The sequence below is a fragment of the Biomphalaria glabrata genome, chromosome 6 (genome assembly GCF_947242115.1).
Source record: "Biomphalaria glabrata chromosome 6, xgBioGlab47.1, whole genome shotgun sequence".
In the NCBI taxonomy this organism is placed as follows: Eukaryota; Metazoa; Mollusca; class Gastropoda; family Planorbidae; genus Biomphalaria; species Biomphalaria glabrata.
In genome coordinates, this window is record NC_074716.1 from 1,610,058 (window position 1) to 1,628,593 (window position 18,536).

At 34.8% G+C, this 18,536-nt stretch overlaps 1 protein-coding gene across 1 annotated transcript; it reads left to right on the top strand.

Annotated features, from left to right (window-relative positions):
- The first annotated feature begins 9,021 nt into the window (after window positions 1-9,021).
- On the top strand, window positions 9,022-9,852 carry LOC106071793 (oligodendrocyte transcription factor 3-like). Its single transcript, XM_013231975.2, has one exon. The coding sequence runs from the start codon at window positions 9,022-9,024 to the stop codon at window positions 9,850-9,852; it is 831 nt and encodes a 276-aa protein (XP_013087429.2).
- Window positions 9,853-18,536: the final 8,684 nt, after the last annotated feature.

An 18,536-nucleotide genomic window follows, 5' to 3' on the forward strand; every position in this document is an offset into this window, starting at 1 on the left:
CTAACATTTAGTCACCAGGTTAAATGGGATTGGTCTCGAGTCTTTCCTTGGACGTGTTTGTGCAGAGCCAGTCATTCACATATTACAAATAAACCAGAAAAAAAAACACACTTTACGTTTCTGGTTCCATTAATGGTCAGAAGTCACAAACAATGACACTTGTATAGAACGGTCTCGAGTGTGACACTGGATAGCTGTTTCAAGCATGCGTCTCTGACTTCTCAAGCTGTGGCCTGAAGGTACAGACTTAGTGATCCTTAAAAAAAGAAACACTACAGACGCTTGCACGAGCAGACGTGGGTACACTACTTTAGCAGCACATTGCAATCTGCCCTTTTGGTGGTGTACAAAAGTTTCGAACTTCGTCCGCTGTGTTCACGAGGTCTCCACCTTGGACGCATGCTTGTCACGCCTGATTACATTTAGTAGTTCTGTGAAGGGAAAAAAAAAAGTTGGTCCAGCCAGTTTCAGAAAGCATAATGAGATTTCAACAGCCCCTCTCTTAAACTGACTTAGACAATTGGTGCTCGTGAAAACATTTCCGCAATCCAAAAAATATCAGACGAATTACTTATTTCTTCTATACAAATTACGATCTAATTTTAATACACAGTGGCTATCACGTGACAGTTTTTTTTCGATGTTTTGCTAAATATTATCACGTGACTAAATGTTGTTTGTTTACGATTACAATGCTATGATGTGGTACGAACTCTGAGCTCTGTGGACAAATGGACCTCATTCACCAACCGTAAACAAACAACATTTAGCCACGCGGTGCTCTATCTCTTCTATATAATTTACGATCTCATGTTTAATTCATGATGGTTGTCACGTGACAGTTTTTTCCATTGTTTTATCAATAAGATCACGTGACTAAATGTTGTTTGTTTACGATTGGTGAATGAGGTCCATTTAGATGAAGACCTGTACTGGTCATTTTATGGACATTTTGTTTAGGATGAAGTGTATTTTAACAGTACATAGCAGACGATATGGCGAACATGATCGTGTGAAATATTTTTGAGTGATGCTCATCTTACTTAATAATATTCCTTTATCTTCTTCTTATCTTATCAAATACAGACGTTACAACCAAAAAGAAGATGATTACGTCCTACGCGTGTTCCTAGGTTAATCTAGTCATGCATGTTAATCAATGACTTCAATTCTGTGAATAGATCTTGATTTTAATGATAGGACTGTATAGAATTTGTCCCTTGTTGTTTGTTGTTTAGAGAGAGAGTGGTCCTTGAGGGACTACGGGCACGACATGGCCTAAATTGTGCCGATGTGCCTAAAATCAAAATCAAATCAAATCAAATCAACCAAGTCATTGGTTTCCTTAAAAAACATGTACAAACTGTTTCGTCCTATCTAAGAGTCAATCTTGCCTTGAATGGCAATAAGATATTTTAAGTCATGGGAATATTTAGCTGATTCGAGCAACCCGTTACGTACTGGGTTAATCGATTAGCAAGTAAAATACGCAGGGCCGGAATTGGGGAAGGCAGGCGGGAATACTGACCCGGGAAATCCACAGGAGAGGGGTTTCCCACAATAGTGAGTTTTAAAATATCAAAATTTCGAAGTGTCAGCAACTTTAACGTGTTTTGTTTTTTATGAACATTTTTTTTTTGTTTTTATGAACATTTTTTTTTTTTGTTTTTATGAACATTTTTTTTTGTTTTTATGAACATTTTTTTTTTGTTTTTATGAACATTTTTTTTGTTTTTATGAACATTTTTTTTTGTTTTTATGAACATTTTTTTTTGTTTTTATGAACATTTTTTTTGTTTTTATGAACTTTTTTTTTTTGTTTTTATGAACGTTTTTTTTTGTTTTTATGAGCTTTTTTTTTTTTTTTTTTTTTTTTTTAATGAACTTTTTTTTTATGAACATTTTTTTTTTGTTTTTATGAACTTTTTTTTTTGTTTTTATGAACTTTTTTTTATGAACTTTTTTTTTTGTTTTTATGAACTTTTTTTTATGAACATTTTTTTTTGTTTTTATGAACTTTTTTTTTGTTTTTATGAACTTTTTTTTGGTTTTTATGAACATTTTTTATGAACATTTTTTTTTGTTTTTATGAACTTTTTTTTGTTTTTATGAACTTTTTTTTGGTTTTTATGAACATTTTTTATGAACATTTTTTTTTTGTTTTTATGAACATTTTTTTAAACATTTTTTTTGTTTTATGAACATTTTTTTTTGTTTTTATGAACATTTTTTTGTTTGTTTTTATGAACATTTTTTTTGTTTTTATGAACATTTTTTTTTGTTTTTATGAACTTTTTTTTTTTTGTTTTTATGAACTTTTTTTTATGAACTTTTTTTTTTGTTTTTATGAACTTTTTTTTATGAACATTTTTTTTTGTTTTTATGAACTTTTTTTTTGTTTTTATGAACTTTTTTTTGGTTTTTATGAACATTTTTTATGAACATTTTTTTTTTGTTTTTATGAACATTTTTTTAAACATTTTTTTTGTTTTATGAACATTTTTTTTTGTTTTTATGAACATTTTTTTGTTTGTTTTTATGAACATTTTTTTTGTTTTTATGAATTTTTTTTTTTGTTTTTATGAACTTTTTTTTTTGTTTTTATGAACATTTTTTTTTTTGTTTTTATGAACATTTTTTTTTTGTTTTTATGAACATTTTTTTTTGTTTTTATGAACATTTTTTTTTGTTTTTATGAACATTTTTTTTGTTTTTATGAACTTTTTTTTTTGTTTTTATGAACTTTTTTTTTTGTTTTTATGAGCTTTTTTTTTTTTTTGTTTTTTTTTTTTTTGTTTTTATGAACTTTTTTTTTATGAACATTTTTTTTTGTTTTTATGAACTTTTTTTTTTGTTTTTATGAACTTTTTTTTTATGAACTTTTTTTTTTGTTTTTATGAACTTTTTTTTATGAACATTTTTTTTTGTTTTTATGAACTTTTTTTTTGTTTTTATGAACTTTTTTTTTGGTTTTTATGAACATTTTTTATGAACATTTTTTTTTTGTTTTTATGAACATTTTTTTAAACATTTTTTTTGTTTTATGAACATTTTTTTTTGTTTTTATGAACATTTTTTTGTTTGTTTTTATGAACATTTTTTTTGTTTTTATGAACTTTTTTTTTTGTTTTTATGAACTTTTTTTTTTTTTTTTTTTTTAATATGAACATTTTTTTGTTTGTTTTTATGAACATTTTTTTTGTTTTTATGAAAAAAAATTTTTGTTTTTTATGAACATTTTTTTATGAACATTTTTTTTTGTTTTTATGAACATTTTTTTTTTGAACTTTTTTTTTTGTTTTATGAACATTTTTTTTTGTTTTTATGAACATTTTTTGTTTGTTTTTATGAACATTTTTTTTTTGTTTTTATGAACATTTTTTTTGAACTTTTTTTTTTGTTTTATGAACATTTTTTTTTGTTTTAATGAACATTTTTGTTTTTGTTTTTATGAACATTTTTTTTTTGTTTTTATGAACATTTTTTTTTTGCGCAGTTTCATCGACAATATTATAGTGTTTAATTTTATGTTTTTAATCATTACGATTGGCAACACTGTCGTGGGATGTGTCCCCGTGTAGCGTGTTCTTACTATATAAAGGCCTAAATAGCTAAATGCAGCTCCGCTATTACGTTGGTACGTCAAACCAGAACCTTACTTCCACAAACACAAAAATATAACTTTTGTTTTTGACTAAAAAATTTAACTTTTTGAAAGAAATATATTGCATTTACAAGTACTTAATTTATTTCTTTTTAAATTTGACATGGGTCACTGTCAAAAGTCAACCTTCAGGTTCAAGGTAAAGTGGCGGGAGGTCGTCCAAATAAAAGTTGGCTGGACAGTGTGAAAGAATGGACCTACTAAGAACAGCTGCTTACCTGGAAAACCTAGGGGTCTATAGAGCCGTCATCCTCCCTACATTGCTCTATGCCTCAGAAACATGGACAGTGTACAGTAAACATGCAAAGAAACTGAACCACTTCCACATGACATGTCTGAGAAAAATACTGAATGTCAAATGGCAAGACAAAATACCAGATACTGAGGTCCTTCGTAGAGCGTGTCTGCAAAGCATCCACACAATCCTGATGCAGTCCTAGCTGCGATGGGCAGGTCACGTCTGCAGAACGGAAGACCACCGCATCCCTAAACGACTCTTGTATGGCCAACTAAGCGAAGGAAAGCGCTCGCAAGGTGGTCAAAGAAAGCGCTCCAGGGACACCCTCAAAGCTTCTCTGAAGGCGTTCAGCATAGATCCAGCCACCTGGGAGACAGAGGCACATGACAGAGCATCATGGCGTCGCGCTGTGAAAAATGGCGCACAGGTTGCTGAGGGCAAAAGAACAACGCTGGCAGAAGAAAAACGCCAGAGAAACAAGGGAAATGACACTAGCTCCAGCTGGAATAACCTGCCAAGTGTGCGGCCGAACATTCCGGGCTCACATAGATCTCACCAGTCACATGAGGAGGCATAAAACCCCAGTGCAAAGCCCTCAGCCCCCTGGATGACAAAGTGGTCATCATCGAACCACGATGGACGAACTATATACCTGGAAAAATGAAAGATTAGGTTACGTGAACTGCCCCCTGAAACGAAGGGAAGATGAGACGGCATGTATTGCGTATCGAATACTACATCTACATGAGATCATATTAGATGTATTACGTATCGAATACAACATCTACATGAGATCATATTAGATGTATTACGTATCGAATACAACATCTACATGAGATCATAATAGATGTATTACGGATCGAATACTACATCTACATGAGATCATATTAGATGTATCACGTATCGAATACAACATCTACATGAGATCATAATAGATGTATCACGTATCGAATACTACATCTACATGAGATCATATTAGATGTAATTACGTATCGAATACTACATCTACATGAGATCATATTAGATGAATTACGTATTTAGTGAAAAACTCAATTATTTACATTTTAAAAGTTCAAATTTGTTTTAACAAGGTAGACTAAGTCAGAAGAAAGAATGTTTACTGGTCAAGGAAACAATTTGTATGTTGTAAATATAGTGAAACAATATCTTAGACAGATTAACATTGCCCCAGATTTGTCCATATGCAAGGAAACATTTTTACAAATGCTCCTTCTTCCCTAGTGCTATTAGAGCATGAAATGGGTTGCCTGAGTCAGCCAGGAATACCAGTGGCTTAGCAGAATGTAAGTCGTTGTTTAACATGCATGACTAGATGCATGACGCGTAGGACGTAATCATCTTTTTTTTTGAAGCAACGTCTGTATTATATAAGATAAGATTATGCCCTACACACAGTGCTGCATTTACCTATAGGCAAAATAAGCTAAAACCATTATATAGCTGGTCTGGGGGGGGGGGGGGCTCCCAAAAATTAATTTGAAGACTGCGTAAAACAATAAATGGCCTTATGATGATACCAGGGGGCCCCATGAGTCAAATTGCTTAGGGCCTTCTCAAGTCTAAATCCGGCTCCTGCCTGCACATTGTCAGTTATTTCTTCACAAGCTCCACTTTTCTTTTAAATGCAACATCTGGCTTCTGTCACCTTGAAGAAAGGGGCGTGTCCAAAAGGATGGCAACTCCCATTTCTCCTTTGTTGTTTTCAATTCCAAATGGACGTCGGACATTTTGAAACCTTGTCAGTTTTCAAGGCTGCTTGGTCCTTCCCATCATTCCTTTTCAACGCTGTCTTGGTCCTTCCCACCATTCCTTTTCAATGCTGTCTTGGTCCTTCCCACCATTCCTTTTCAATGCTATTCATGCTCAATAGAAATTGAAAGTAAAAAGGCCACTAGATGCTATGAAAACATTTGGTTGGTTTAGATTCTAGAGATCTGTTAAGATCACCTTTACCTGGACGAATATATGTTTTATTTTTATTTCTTTCATTTATTTATACAATTTTAACATTGAAAGATTAAATAATTAGCTTAAAGTAAAAATTAACTCCAGAAAGTGGAGATTTCGATTTTATATAGGCTACGTGCTGAATATTATATTATCATTAGTTTTCTGAGAGTAAAGGTAAGCTACTTGGATATTTTATAGAGTACACTATCTATAAGGTTTATAATTGCTTTATTGAAAACGTAATTAAAAGTAAAGATCCCCTTTCAGATCATGGGGTCTATGGGGTAGATGATGTAATGGTTTCTGTGGCCCATGGTTAATGAGGGTGTCATGTGGCCAGCACAACGACCAACCACCTTTACTTTTCGCCAACTTAAGTCAGGGTGGACTCGAAGGCACCCTCAAGATCCAGAAATTAAAAAGTCCAGTTTTTCCCAGGATTCGAACCCCGGGACCCTCCCAATCGCTTTACCACTCAGCCACAGTGCCTCCACTATATTGAATATGAATTTAATATGTATTCCGAAGCTTACAATAGGCTATGTATTATATTTGGTCAGAATATCGTAAGTTCTTATTACGAACCCTGCCAGTCTTGCAAGAGGATTTTGGCTGGGACGTTTAACTCTTTCTCTCTTAATTGATGATATTGATTTGACCTCATTTAATTACATTAATGTTTGATTTTTATAAACTTCACTTTTTGTTATATTTAAAGAGAATGCATTCCTCTTTAATTCTACACCAGAAATAAAACACTTTCTGATAACAAACGAAAAAATTATTGCGGCTTAATCACAACAGGGTAAAAAATACAACACTAATGAGCAAGATGAAGAATTCCGTAGGAAAGTGGAAACTAATTACGGAGAGAAAGAGTTAATTCTGAAGGGACAAATGAAACGTACACTTCAAATTAAACTCTAAGTTCAGAGAGCTAGACATCTTGATAGCCTAAAACCATAGACATAAATAAATATAGACTGGCCGATTAAAGAGTTTTATGAGACGAAAATTTGTGACTTGCAATTTTGTGTACTTATATACAGCATTTATGAGCAGTATAAAAGTTAAGTATTCTTATCTATTTGAGCCATACACCTATATATATTGTAAATAAGGAGGCAGTGTAGTTTTGTTTAGACTCAAAGAATGAAGATCATGTAATTTTTCATAATTCGGAAATCCGAATACAATAGATATACATGTTTTCAAGTTACATGAAGTTACTTCCTTCGGCCAGTCTATATTTATTTAGACTATGCCTAAAACTAAAAGGGTTAGTAATATTAAGGCCAGTGATCTTACATTCCGAAAGAATGGGCTGGTGAAAGGTGCAAAGATAAGTTACTTGACAGAAGTTGAAAGTCTTGTAGATATGGATCATTTAGAAAAATAAATTAGCATTTACACAGAAATGAAATATAGTGTTTGTAAGTGTAAGGCAGGGGCGGACTGGCTATATGGGCATTCGGGCAAATGCCCCGTGGGCCGGTACCCAAAATGGGCCGGTAGGGTCAGCTAGAATGCCACTAGAGAACGTTTTAAATTATTAAAGGTTTCATAATATTCTCTTGTAAAGGGGGCACTCTGAGCGTTGTGTTTAAAACAGTGTAATGTTAATTTAATGTAACACATTTTCCGAAATAATATAATAGTCTACATCGGTAGACAGTGCTACTAGTAGGCTTCATCCTATTTAGGGTCCACGCTTTTAGCGATAAATAGCAACATAAGGCCTACTATATTTCTTCAAAAGATACAGAGTTGTATGCATGCGTTCAGTTATGGATACATTATCAAACTTAACAGAATGATTTTGAGAACAGGTAGACCTAGAAATGGTTGTCCATCATATGATATACAATTAAAGGGCCGGAATGTATAGAGATGCCCGGGCCGATTTTAACACCCAGTCCGCCCCTGGTGTAAGGTACACTATCTTACCATGACAGTTACATTTTCATATTTAATAAACAAAATTAGTTAATAATGAAATAATTTTTAAAACTAGTTTTTACGAATTACTTGGTGACATACTAGTTGTAAAAATGAACTAATAAAATGTATCCCGAAACAAACAAAATTGTATCCACTGTTCATTTCAATAAATCTGTTGTTTCAGGACGACTGCTCAATGCACTTACCAATTTACCAGTTTACTATGCGTTTCGGGTAGACAAGAATAAATGTGAAATATTCTAACCAATAATTGAATTCAATTTGATCTAGTTTTAGGCCAAAATATCCCTCTCACTCCCGAAATGTTTGCATAGTCATTATAAAACGTAATTTTATTATTGAAATATCATAAAATTTACTCATAACCTAACAATACTAGAATATCTGGAGTAGATAAACTGATGTCCGAAATTCTTAACTCTTTAGCTCCGTAATTATTCCCCATGTTCTGACAGAATTGTTCATTTTTCACATTTGTACATTCTACCCTGTTATGATTAAACTTCAATAACATTTTTGTTTGTGATCAGAAAACATTAGTTTTGGTAGAGAATGGGAAGATGCATGCTCTTTTTATGTAACACAAATTAAAGTTTATAAAACCAAAAATTAATTTAATTTAATGCGTCAGAAGAATCAGGAGAGAAAGAGTTAACCAGTGCCCCATTAAATAGAGGTAGACTATTATTAAAATTAATAACTTACGGATAATAAAGATTATTATTATTATTATTATAAGTAGCTGTTCCCCTCCTCTGTAAGAAAACCTATCAGCTACCGTATTTCCTATAAGATGGCTGCCTGGTCGTGCGGTTTGCGCGCTGGACTGTCGTTCAGATTTATCGATGGTCCAGGGCTCAAACCCTGCCCGCTCCCATCCCCCGTCGTCCTGCGGGAGGTTTGGACTAGGAAGTAATATTATCTTCAACTCTGAAGGAACATCCGAAACATGTAAAACAAACAAACATAAAAAGCTTATTTTAGTAGTACTTTTTTTACAAAACTTATATCAACTCACTGTCTGGTAAATGTTTGTACACGTGTTATAGAGTGTGTGTGTGCGTGTGTGTATTTCTATGGTGACGGTGAGACGTGGCTGGCAATTGGTTGTGAATGACGCAAGATAAGCGTCAATGTCGTCAGCGTTCTTTATATTTTGCTTGTTTTTCTTTTCTCGTAGATTGAAATGTCTCAAACGGTCAGTCCAACACCTGACAGTCCCATATCGCCACTGCCATCCACTGCCACAGATGATGAGACCATTGACGTCACAGACGATGACAGTCAGCCATGGAGTAATGACATCTACACAGGTGTGGTCAACGCTAGAGTTTCCTGCTCTCGGGATGACGTCGAGCTGAGGCCAGCCCTAGATTCAGACGACGCGTCGTGCAGCTACAGTAACATTATGCAAAGTAAGTTTTCCTCACAGGAGCTGCGTGAATTAAGGTCAAAGATCAATAGCCGTGAACGGAAGAGGATGCACGACTTAAACTCTGCCATGGACTCACTCCGGGAAGTCATGCCTTACGCCGCGGGACCCTCTATGCGTAAATTGAGTAAAATCGCCACCCTGACTTTGGCTAAAAACTATATTTTAATGTTAAGCAAATCCGTGCAAGATTTAAAACAACTGCTGGACGAGCTACACAAGGGAGCTCACTCAATGTATCAACACCCTTATTTACATCGCAAGTCTCCAGATTTTCACCCGGCATGCTCTTTGACCGGATATTCCCAAACTGGACTGTTCACAAATAATCAACTTTCTCTTCATCCCAACTTTTTCCATCCAAACATAACTTACTCCGCTACAGCCTCGCACCTATCAAACATGAATGTGCCAGTCTCCACACAACTGTCTCACACCCAGGGAATCAACATGCCGTCTTATAGGAGCATGGCGTGCCCATGTACAGCCCCAAATGATTACGCCTCCTCCAGGCTACCAAGGTTGGCCTCACAGAGTTCGTTGGTTCTGCAAAGTAGTAGCGGTAAAATACAGCCTCCCCTTTAATAGGCTTGGACTGTCACTATGAAAACGTACTAAGGACAACTCGGGACTATTCCCTCTTAATAAACATTGTTTTCTAATTTTGGTCAGATATAGCCCAGATGTAGCAACACAAATAAAAGCTGGCCTATTTTGTTGGCTATAAGTTGTATCAATGAAAACTGAAATGTCCCAAGAAGAAGTTGGTGGTGAATCACTGTTTCGCACTCCTAGTAGCTAATCACCTGAGGAACTTATGCTATTGATGGAATCTTGCCTAGTAAAACCTGGGCTATGTTTCTATTATTTGTTCTGGAAGCTTTGTGAAAAGTACTCGACTTAATATAATAATGACTTTCAATACCAACTTCACAGACCTATATTGGTATAATATATATACCTGTCTGTGGTTATTTATATTTAAAAGATGTCTCTGTTAATTGATTCTTAAGTTTAATTGTCTACAATAATTTATTTATTTGTGGTAACAGAACAAGGGGCGCGGTGGCTGAGTGGTAAAGCGTTTGGCTTCTGAACCTGAGGATCCCGGTTTCAAAGCCTGAGATTTTTTATTTCGGGATCTTTAGGAAGCCTCTGAGTCCACCCTTAGTTGACTAAAAGTAAAGACGGTTGGTCATTGTGCTGGACACATGACACACTCATTAACCGTGGGCCACAGAAACAGATGACCTTCAGATCATCTGTCCTATCGATCGCATGGTCTGAAAGGGGAACTTTACTTTTAACAGAACAGAAGTAGTTAGCATTTAAAGCGCTGGTCTCAGACGCAACAGATCTAGATCTGATGTGCTAGTGCTAGTGTTTAAAGCACTGGTGTGAGATTGTGTTTTCTCAATTGCTGATAGTACATCACCTTTTAGATGTGTGCTTATGAAAACAGAAGGTTGTATAGTTATCTATTGTTGGTTTTAAATTTTAAAGCGGCGAACTGGTATAGAATTATGCTAAGACGTGCCTTCAAAATTATTTTTTTTTTCGTAATTTTCCTAAATGAGATATTTATTATCATTAGTGTCTTGAAAATTTATTTATTTGGTCAAAGGGATGTAACCAAAAGAAATTTCCACCTTGCATCTTCCAGTCCTAATTGTCTCTCTTGTTGAAAAAAAAAATTAATAGGTAATTTTTAAAGCAAATAAATAATGTATAAAATACATAGACATGCAAATTGGTTAATAGTTATCACTTATACAAACACACACACACAAATACATTCAACTTATTTTCTTCATTGTTTAAACAGATTGATATTTATGATACAAATGGAATTTTCCAATTCATTGAAAGAAAAAAAAAGGAATCCTTAAAAAAAACAACATATGACAATGGATCAAAATAAAATTACATTTGGGGTCAGCCTTTATAGTGTTCAATTTTAAAATCAAATATATTTCTGTATATTATATCCAAATCATTAGGATTAAAAACGACATTATGATACACAGCTTCAAGTCTTTTTAACATTTCAATAATTCATTAACTCTAAAGTACATTTTACTTTTTTTTTTAAATATAAATTTTGTTTAAAACTTTTCTATCCTAGATTGTATAATCCTTCTGTATATATGATTTACTTGAATTCTATTTAGGATTTTGTTGTCATAAGTAGCTTTTAAATACGTGTTCCATATAAGTATCTTATACTCTGCTAATAAAATCAAGTTCATATCTTTAAGTTTTTTACTTTTTGCTTTGGGTATTTTATTTTAAAATATTGCTAGGCCTATGTTGACCTTGACATGCCTGTTGGAATTTAAAATATTTGACTTCACAATAGTGAAGTTTGGACACTCCCCAAACAAATGTTTTCCTAGTTTGTTATTTTCCACCCCGCATAGTTTACAATGTGGCCTGCCCTGTCCTTACCCCTCTTCTTTATTGGGGTCATCCCATAAATTAGCCTGTAGGTCACCTCCCGTGCTTTCGGAGTTATGTTTTTATTGTGTAATTGCGTGAATGTGTCTGTGTGTGCATTAACAACTATTCCTAATTCCCTCCCCCCCCCCCCCCATTTTATTCTAAGCTCTAAATTTTCTCCAAGTTTATCTCTAAGTGCTGTGTAAATTTTTTTAGTTTTGTGGTGTATTAGATTGTTCATTGTTTTGTAGGTGTCTGGTTAGTGATCTGTTTAAATGTAAGTTTTAAAGAGCAACGTTTTAAGTAAGTCTCACCATACAGGTCTGTCTGCATGGAGTGAATGACAAGTGAAGAAAATATAAAGATTTTTCTAAGTTTCCCCTAAATCCATATTTAATACATAGCAGTCTAAGATAAATGATGTAAGCATCTTTTTCTAAGGCCAATGGTCACTGATAGTGACTTATTAACAGCACAACAAACAGCTGTTTATACTCTTTTCCCAACTTGTACATTTACTAAATAAAAGCTGAGCGGATTATGCTCCCTACCTCCCTCCCCCACCCCAAATACGTTTTTTTAATTGTTTCAAAATGGTTACTTTCAAAGTGGAATAAAAGTTTTTTTTTAAATTTTATTTTAACATTGCAAATGATTATAAAACTTGTTTGTGCCTATCAGTCATCAATTCTAGAGAGTAAATTTGTGTTTTGTCTACATTTTGTTTTCTAAATGTCCAATAAATTGTTGATATTGCAACTGCATGCATTAGATTTAGTATTTGTTTAAATTTACTATAATTTAGCGCAGTTGAAAAAAAAAACTACACTTACAGGCCTACATTGAGCACATAAAACGACTAGAGATGTAAAACCGTGGGAAAAAAAACAACACTATTGTTATGTCAGCCGTCGAGTAGATCACTGCAGGCATCACTGATGGGACCCTAAATGTAAACCTACCAATGAAGATTCTGGTTGCCATTTAAAGAGCTCACTACTTAACACGCCTTATAAAACGATATATGAATTTTTTTTATATATTTAGACTTTTGTAGCATTTACATAACAAAAGAAAAAACAACAACATGGGATTAATTCTACAAGGACGCAATCTATGCCTCCCTTTGACCGATGTTCATATAGACTCGCAGACATTGTGCTATTTTGACTTGTCTTCATAACCGAATAGAATGGAGGATCGATGTTTGTTTAGACCTAGCTATGACCTACATATATTTCCCCTTCTAATTCCATTTGTGTATTCTTGAGAAGATTCCCCCCCCCCCTGGAGACACAGGCTGACACAAACTAAAAACGCAAAATACCTAGGTGTTATAATAAAGGAAAAACTGTCATGGAATCTACACATTGATGAAACTATCAAAAAATCAAACAAAGCATTAGGGCATAGATTTATACATACTACTCAAGTCTATGCTTTAGGGTTTCTTAAAAGAAATTTCTACAAATCAAATAAGAACATAAAACTAAAATGTTATTTAACCTTGGTTAGGCCAATAATAGAATATGCATCCTCTGTTTGGGACCCCCAAGCAAACATTTAGAAATTGGAAAGTAAAGTAGCAATTATACATAAAGCACTGAACCATAATCTTCAAATACATATTTTACCATCACAAAAGAGATACAAGACACCGATAGCAAAGACAAACAGACACAAACACTCTTTTGTTCCCCTGGCAATCAAATCATTAAATAAGAACAATCTGGTATAAACTTTGTCACATGTAAATTATGAGTGAGTCTGGTGTGAATGTACACTTTGGTTTCTTATAGTTATAATGTTTTTTTGTTTGGTGTAATGCACAAATTGTAAGACAAATTTCCATACGGACAATAAAAGATTATTATTATTATTATATTTATGCTAGGACAAATGTATAAAATGCTACTTCTTACCTAGCGCTATTAGACTAATTAGAGTATGGAGTGGGTTGCCTGAGTCAGCCAGGAAAACCAGTGACTTGGCATAATTTATTTTTGGTCTGTAGCCTGTGACTGTGGATGCGTATTGGCCTCTTATCTTATCATATCTTATTAATTTCAGACATTCCTGTAAAAGAGAAGATAATTAGCCTACATCCTGCGCGTAGGTGGATCTATATAGAAGTCTCACTCGAGATGCTTGTTGATTTAACCTCTGCTAAGTCATAGGTTTTGGTAGCAAAAGATTCAGGCATTCCATTACATGCTCTAATAGTCCTAAGGGGGAAAAAGTATTGGTATTTTATCCTAGCATACTTATAGGATGTAATTATCTTCTTCTTTGAAAGAAAGTCTGTAATTTTTATAAGATAAGAAATAAAAAGAAATCGACTACACATAGATCTACATACACGGTTGTTTCCCTTTTATTAGCAGAAGATAAAAATGGAGTTTGACGTTCTTAGGAGATACACTGGTAGGCCTAGAATAAATCTAGATCTATTTATATTTTCTTCCAGATTTAGATCTAGATCTAGTCTAGTCTAGATTTTATTTACCCCTTCTTTTTCCTTTTTTTTTTTAAATCTACATCTTAAATTCGCCTGGCCTATTTTACTGTTTTACGATTTAGTCTAGATCCTAGAATTTTATTTAATTTTTTTTATATACTAATAGAGTCTATGGTTTCTTAGATATTCTAATCTAGATATTGCTCAAAACTAAATCTATCTATATCTAGATAGATCCAGTAGCTCTTTCAAGATCCTAGATCTACCACCTAGATCTAGAATCAATTAGTAGTAAAAAAAAAGGCATAGATCTTCAGGCATTCCATTACATGCTCTAATAATAGTAATAGTCCTAACCTAAGGTGAAAAAAAGAGTAGGCCTTATCTTATCTTATATAATACAGACGTTACTTCAAAAAAAGAAGATGATTACGTCCTACGCGTCATGCATTTAGTCATGCATATTAACCAATGACTTAAATTCTGCCAAGTCACTGGTTTTCCTGGTTAGCCCAGGCAACCCATTGCATGCTCTAATAACACTAGGCCACTAGGCTATTGGTATTTTATCCAAGCATACGCGTAGGACGTAAACATCTTCTTTTTTTAAAGTAACGTCTGCATTATATAAGATCTAGTCTAGATCTAGTTCTAGATCGAGTAGCCTAGATAAAGTAGATATTACGACTTATATAGAATACGCAAAAAGGGAGGGGGAGGGGGGCATAGGGCCAATTAAAAATGTTTTTTTTTTTTTTTTAAAGTTTCGGATGTTTCTTCGGAGTTGAAGTTAATCTACGTACTTGTCCAAACCTCCTGCAGAACGAATGGGGGTGGGGAGATGAGAGTGGGCAAGGCATGAATTAGCGGCCATCGAGACCACCAAACGACAATCCAGTGGGTATAGGCATACTGCACCACAAGGAAACGTATTTTCAGTGTATTTTAAAATCCATGTTTGATTATTAAGGTAAAGTAAAGTTTCCCCTTTCAGACCTTGGGATCTATGGGGAAGATGATGTAAGATTATCTGCTTATATGGATAATATGGCCCGTGGTTAACGAGGGTGTCATGTGGCCAGCACAACGACCAACCGCCTTTACTTTCCCCCTACTTATGTCAGGTACCCATTAGAGCTGGGTGGACTCAGAGGCGCCCGAAGATCACGCAATTAAAAATATCAGTCTTCACTAGAATTCGAACCCTGGACCCCTCGTTTGGAAGCCAATATTATACCACTCATTATATACCAAGTAAATTACATTAATTATTAGGTCTACCAATGTTTAACAGACTTAATTTCATCTTCTAATATAAAGCTTGTCTTTGAGTCCGAAAATTTAAAAAGAAGTGCAGTATGCCAAGTTTATACGACGCCCCAGCTGCGACCTACATATTTTGCCACACGCAGTGCAGACAGTACCATTGTCCGCGCGGTCGATTTAGTTTCTCTTTTCGCTGTCTGCGCCTGTCCTCGGCAGTGGATTTTCTTTTGGTATTAAATGTGGTTCCCTACGCCTTTGTAAGTGATCTCCAACTGTCTCGTTTTAAAGCCGCCTGCAGACAGGCGCTCTTTTCTTATGCCAATTAAAGCAAGAGGCATCAATAACGAAATCGGTGTGGTGAAATAGTTGATATTTGTTTATGATTTTGTAACGTCGTGAGAATGTGTTCACAACATTGATTTAGTGTGCTACTGTCCAAGTCTCTTTCGTCGGTTCATGTGTCGTTCTAGTTTAATAATGCCTTGTTTTAGGTTACTCCACAGTGCTACCATAATTCTTATTAATAAAAACTATAAACTTTTTTGAAGAAGGCATTTCAAAACGTCTCCGCTAACGTGATTCTTCTCGATGGTCATAATTCCCCAGACTGTTGAATATCGTTATGTTGACAACTTTTGTGTGAAAAAAAAAATCTCAGTGGGAAGACGTCTTACTTGATACAAAGATGATCTAATGACGATCACGCCCATTACGGACATACCTGCACTATATGTAACTCTGATGTTCTCCCTTAATAGTATTGGCCAGTGCTATCTTCTTTGTTAGAGTAGAATAAACACTGGACATTGTACCACCAAAATGAATGCACTATATGTAACTCTGATGTTCTCCCTTAATAGTATTGACCAGTGCTATCTTCTTTGTTAGAGTAGAATAAACACTGGACATTGTACCACCAAAATGAATGCACTATATGTAACTCTGGTGTTCTCCCTTAATAGTATTGACCAGTGCTATCTTCTTTGTTAGAGTAGAATAAACACTGGACATTGTACCACAAAAATGAATGCCACTTATACCTGCGATACATGTGGGCGGGAATGTCTCTCGAGACTAGGGCTCAACAGTCACAAGTGTTCTACGAGATGAACCATAGTCGTTCTACCACTGAAGGAGGACAGCACAAAATATTTCATAGCGAAATCTAAATCTAAAGCTATATTAACTCTTTCTCTCCGTAATTATTTACCAGATTCTGGTGGAATCAACGCTGGTATCGTCAGTCAGGAGAGAAAGAGTTTAAAAAGTAAAAAGTAACATTAAAAAGTAATGTAAAGGTCGTCTGCTTCTTTGGCCGACGGTTAGCGAGGGTGTCACGTGAGCAGCACATCGACTGACACCCTTTACTTTCCAAGACTAGTGTCACTAGGTACCTATTAGAGTTGGATAAACTCACTAGCGTTCTAAAAAAAAAACCACTCAGTCTTTACCGAGATTCGAGCCCGAGACTCGTCGATTCGGAAGCTAAGCGCTTTACCACTCAGCCATCAAGCCCTAAGATCTATAAAGGCTTTTGTTTAACTGTTAAATGGAAATCGATTTTATATAATAATTAATAATAAGAAAAATATTGTCAAAATGTCAACACTAAGCCTTTTTTTTATGTAGGCCTAAGTTGTTTCTATCTACTCTAGTAGCCTACTCATTAAATTGTTTTCATTTTATCATTTCAGATGCTATTGCTTGGTAAGTTGTGTGTTGAAAAGCTGAAGTCTTGATCACTTTTAAATGCAAAGCCGCCTGACTATTTAGTTCCCATTTTGGATATAAAACACAATTAATTAATTACCACAAATGAATTAACTAATTGTTTTTTTAATTGATTCATGTATTGTCATCAGCAATGAATAATTGTGCAGTTTCTTGATCCGAGAATTGGAAGCAGGGGCGTAGCTAGGAATTTCTATCGACTGGAAATCGGGGTGGGGGGCTTGACCTCTTTGGGGGCCCCTGCATTTCGCGTAATATTTAATTTTTAATGTAAAAACACTAATATTGGGGGCCCCCTCATTTTGGGGCCGGGAGGGTCCAATTCTTCCCCCTCCTCCCCCATCCTAGCTACGCCACTGATTGGGAGGAAAAAAAACGTGTAAAAGAATCCTGCTAGACTGCTAGACAGATGAATTGCGTTAATATAAGCTTTGTAAAAAAAAATCTCCAATGAACTGGTGAATTAATAATAATAATAAGGCATGTCTTCGAGTCCGAATGCAGTATTTCCCGTGGATACGCAGCCCCAGATGTGACCTACATATTTCGCCACAACCAGGGCAAGCATAACCATTGTCCGCCCATGGTCGATTAAGATGTTCTTGTCGCCGTCTGCGTCTGTCCTCGGCAGCGGATTTTCTTTAGGTCTCAAATGTGTATCCCGCGGCCTTTGTGAGTAACCTCCAGCTGTCTCCAACTGGTGAACTAATGTATAAACAATTGTTTTTACAAAGCAAACAGAGGTAACTCATAACCAGGTCAAATCACAGCGATCTGCTAAAAATAGATTATACGGTTAACTAGTAGGTTAAGATGTTCATTCTCTGGTAGCTTGGTAAATCACAAAGCGACCAACGCTAAGTTATAGAGTTTTTGTGAGAACAAAGAATCGTGTTGGAGAAATTTTTGAATGTCAGCCTCGTTTTCATTGCAGTAGCCTACTAAAAGCTGTGTCCATTTTAACAAAGTTTTGTTCAGAATAGCCGGGAGCGGCTATTGTATTGAACAACTTATTCATTGAAGTTGTAGCTAAAACTTTGCTCAAGTTTGTTTCTTCCTGTGTAAAGTGTTGTGTGATACACCATGCCGTATTTAGACTTCAAAGGCTATTAGCCATTTGAGATATGAGGTGCTTTTGGGGCCCATTATATGTCAAGATATTATGTCAGTTATAAATAATTTCTTGGGGACCCTACTATTATTTCCCGTCTTCACTCTCACATGACCCTCAACACTGATGCTTTCCGTACTTCCATTAGAATAATGCTGAAGGAATTAAGACTTGTATTTAAAAAAAAAAAAGACCTTGTCATCAGATAATGCTGAAAGAGTTCATACTTGTATTTAAAAAAAAAAGACCTTGTCATAAGATAAT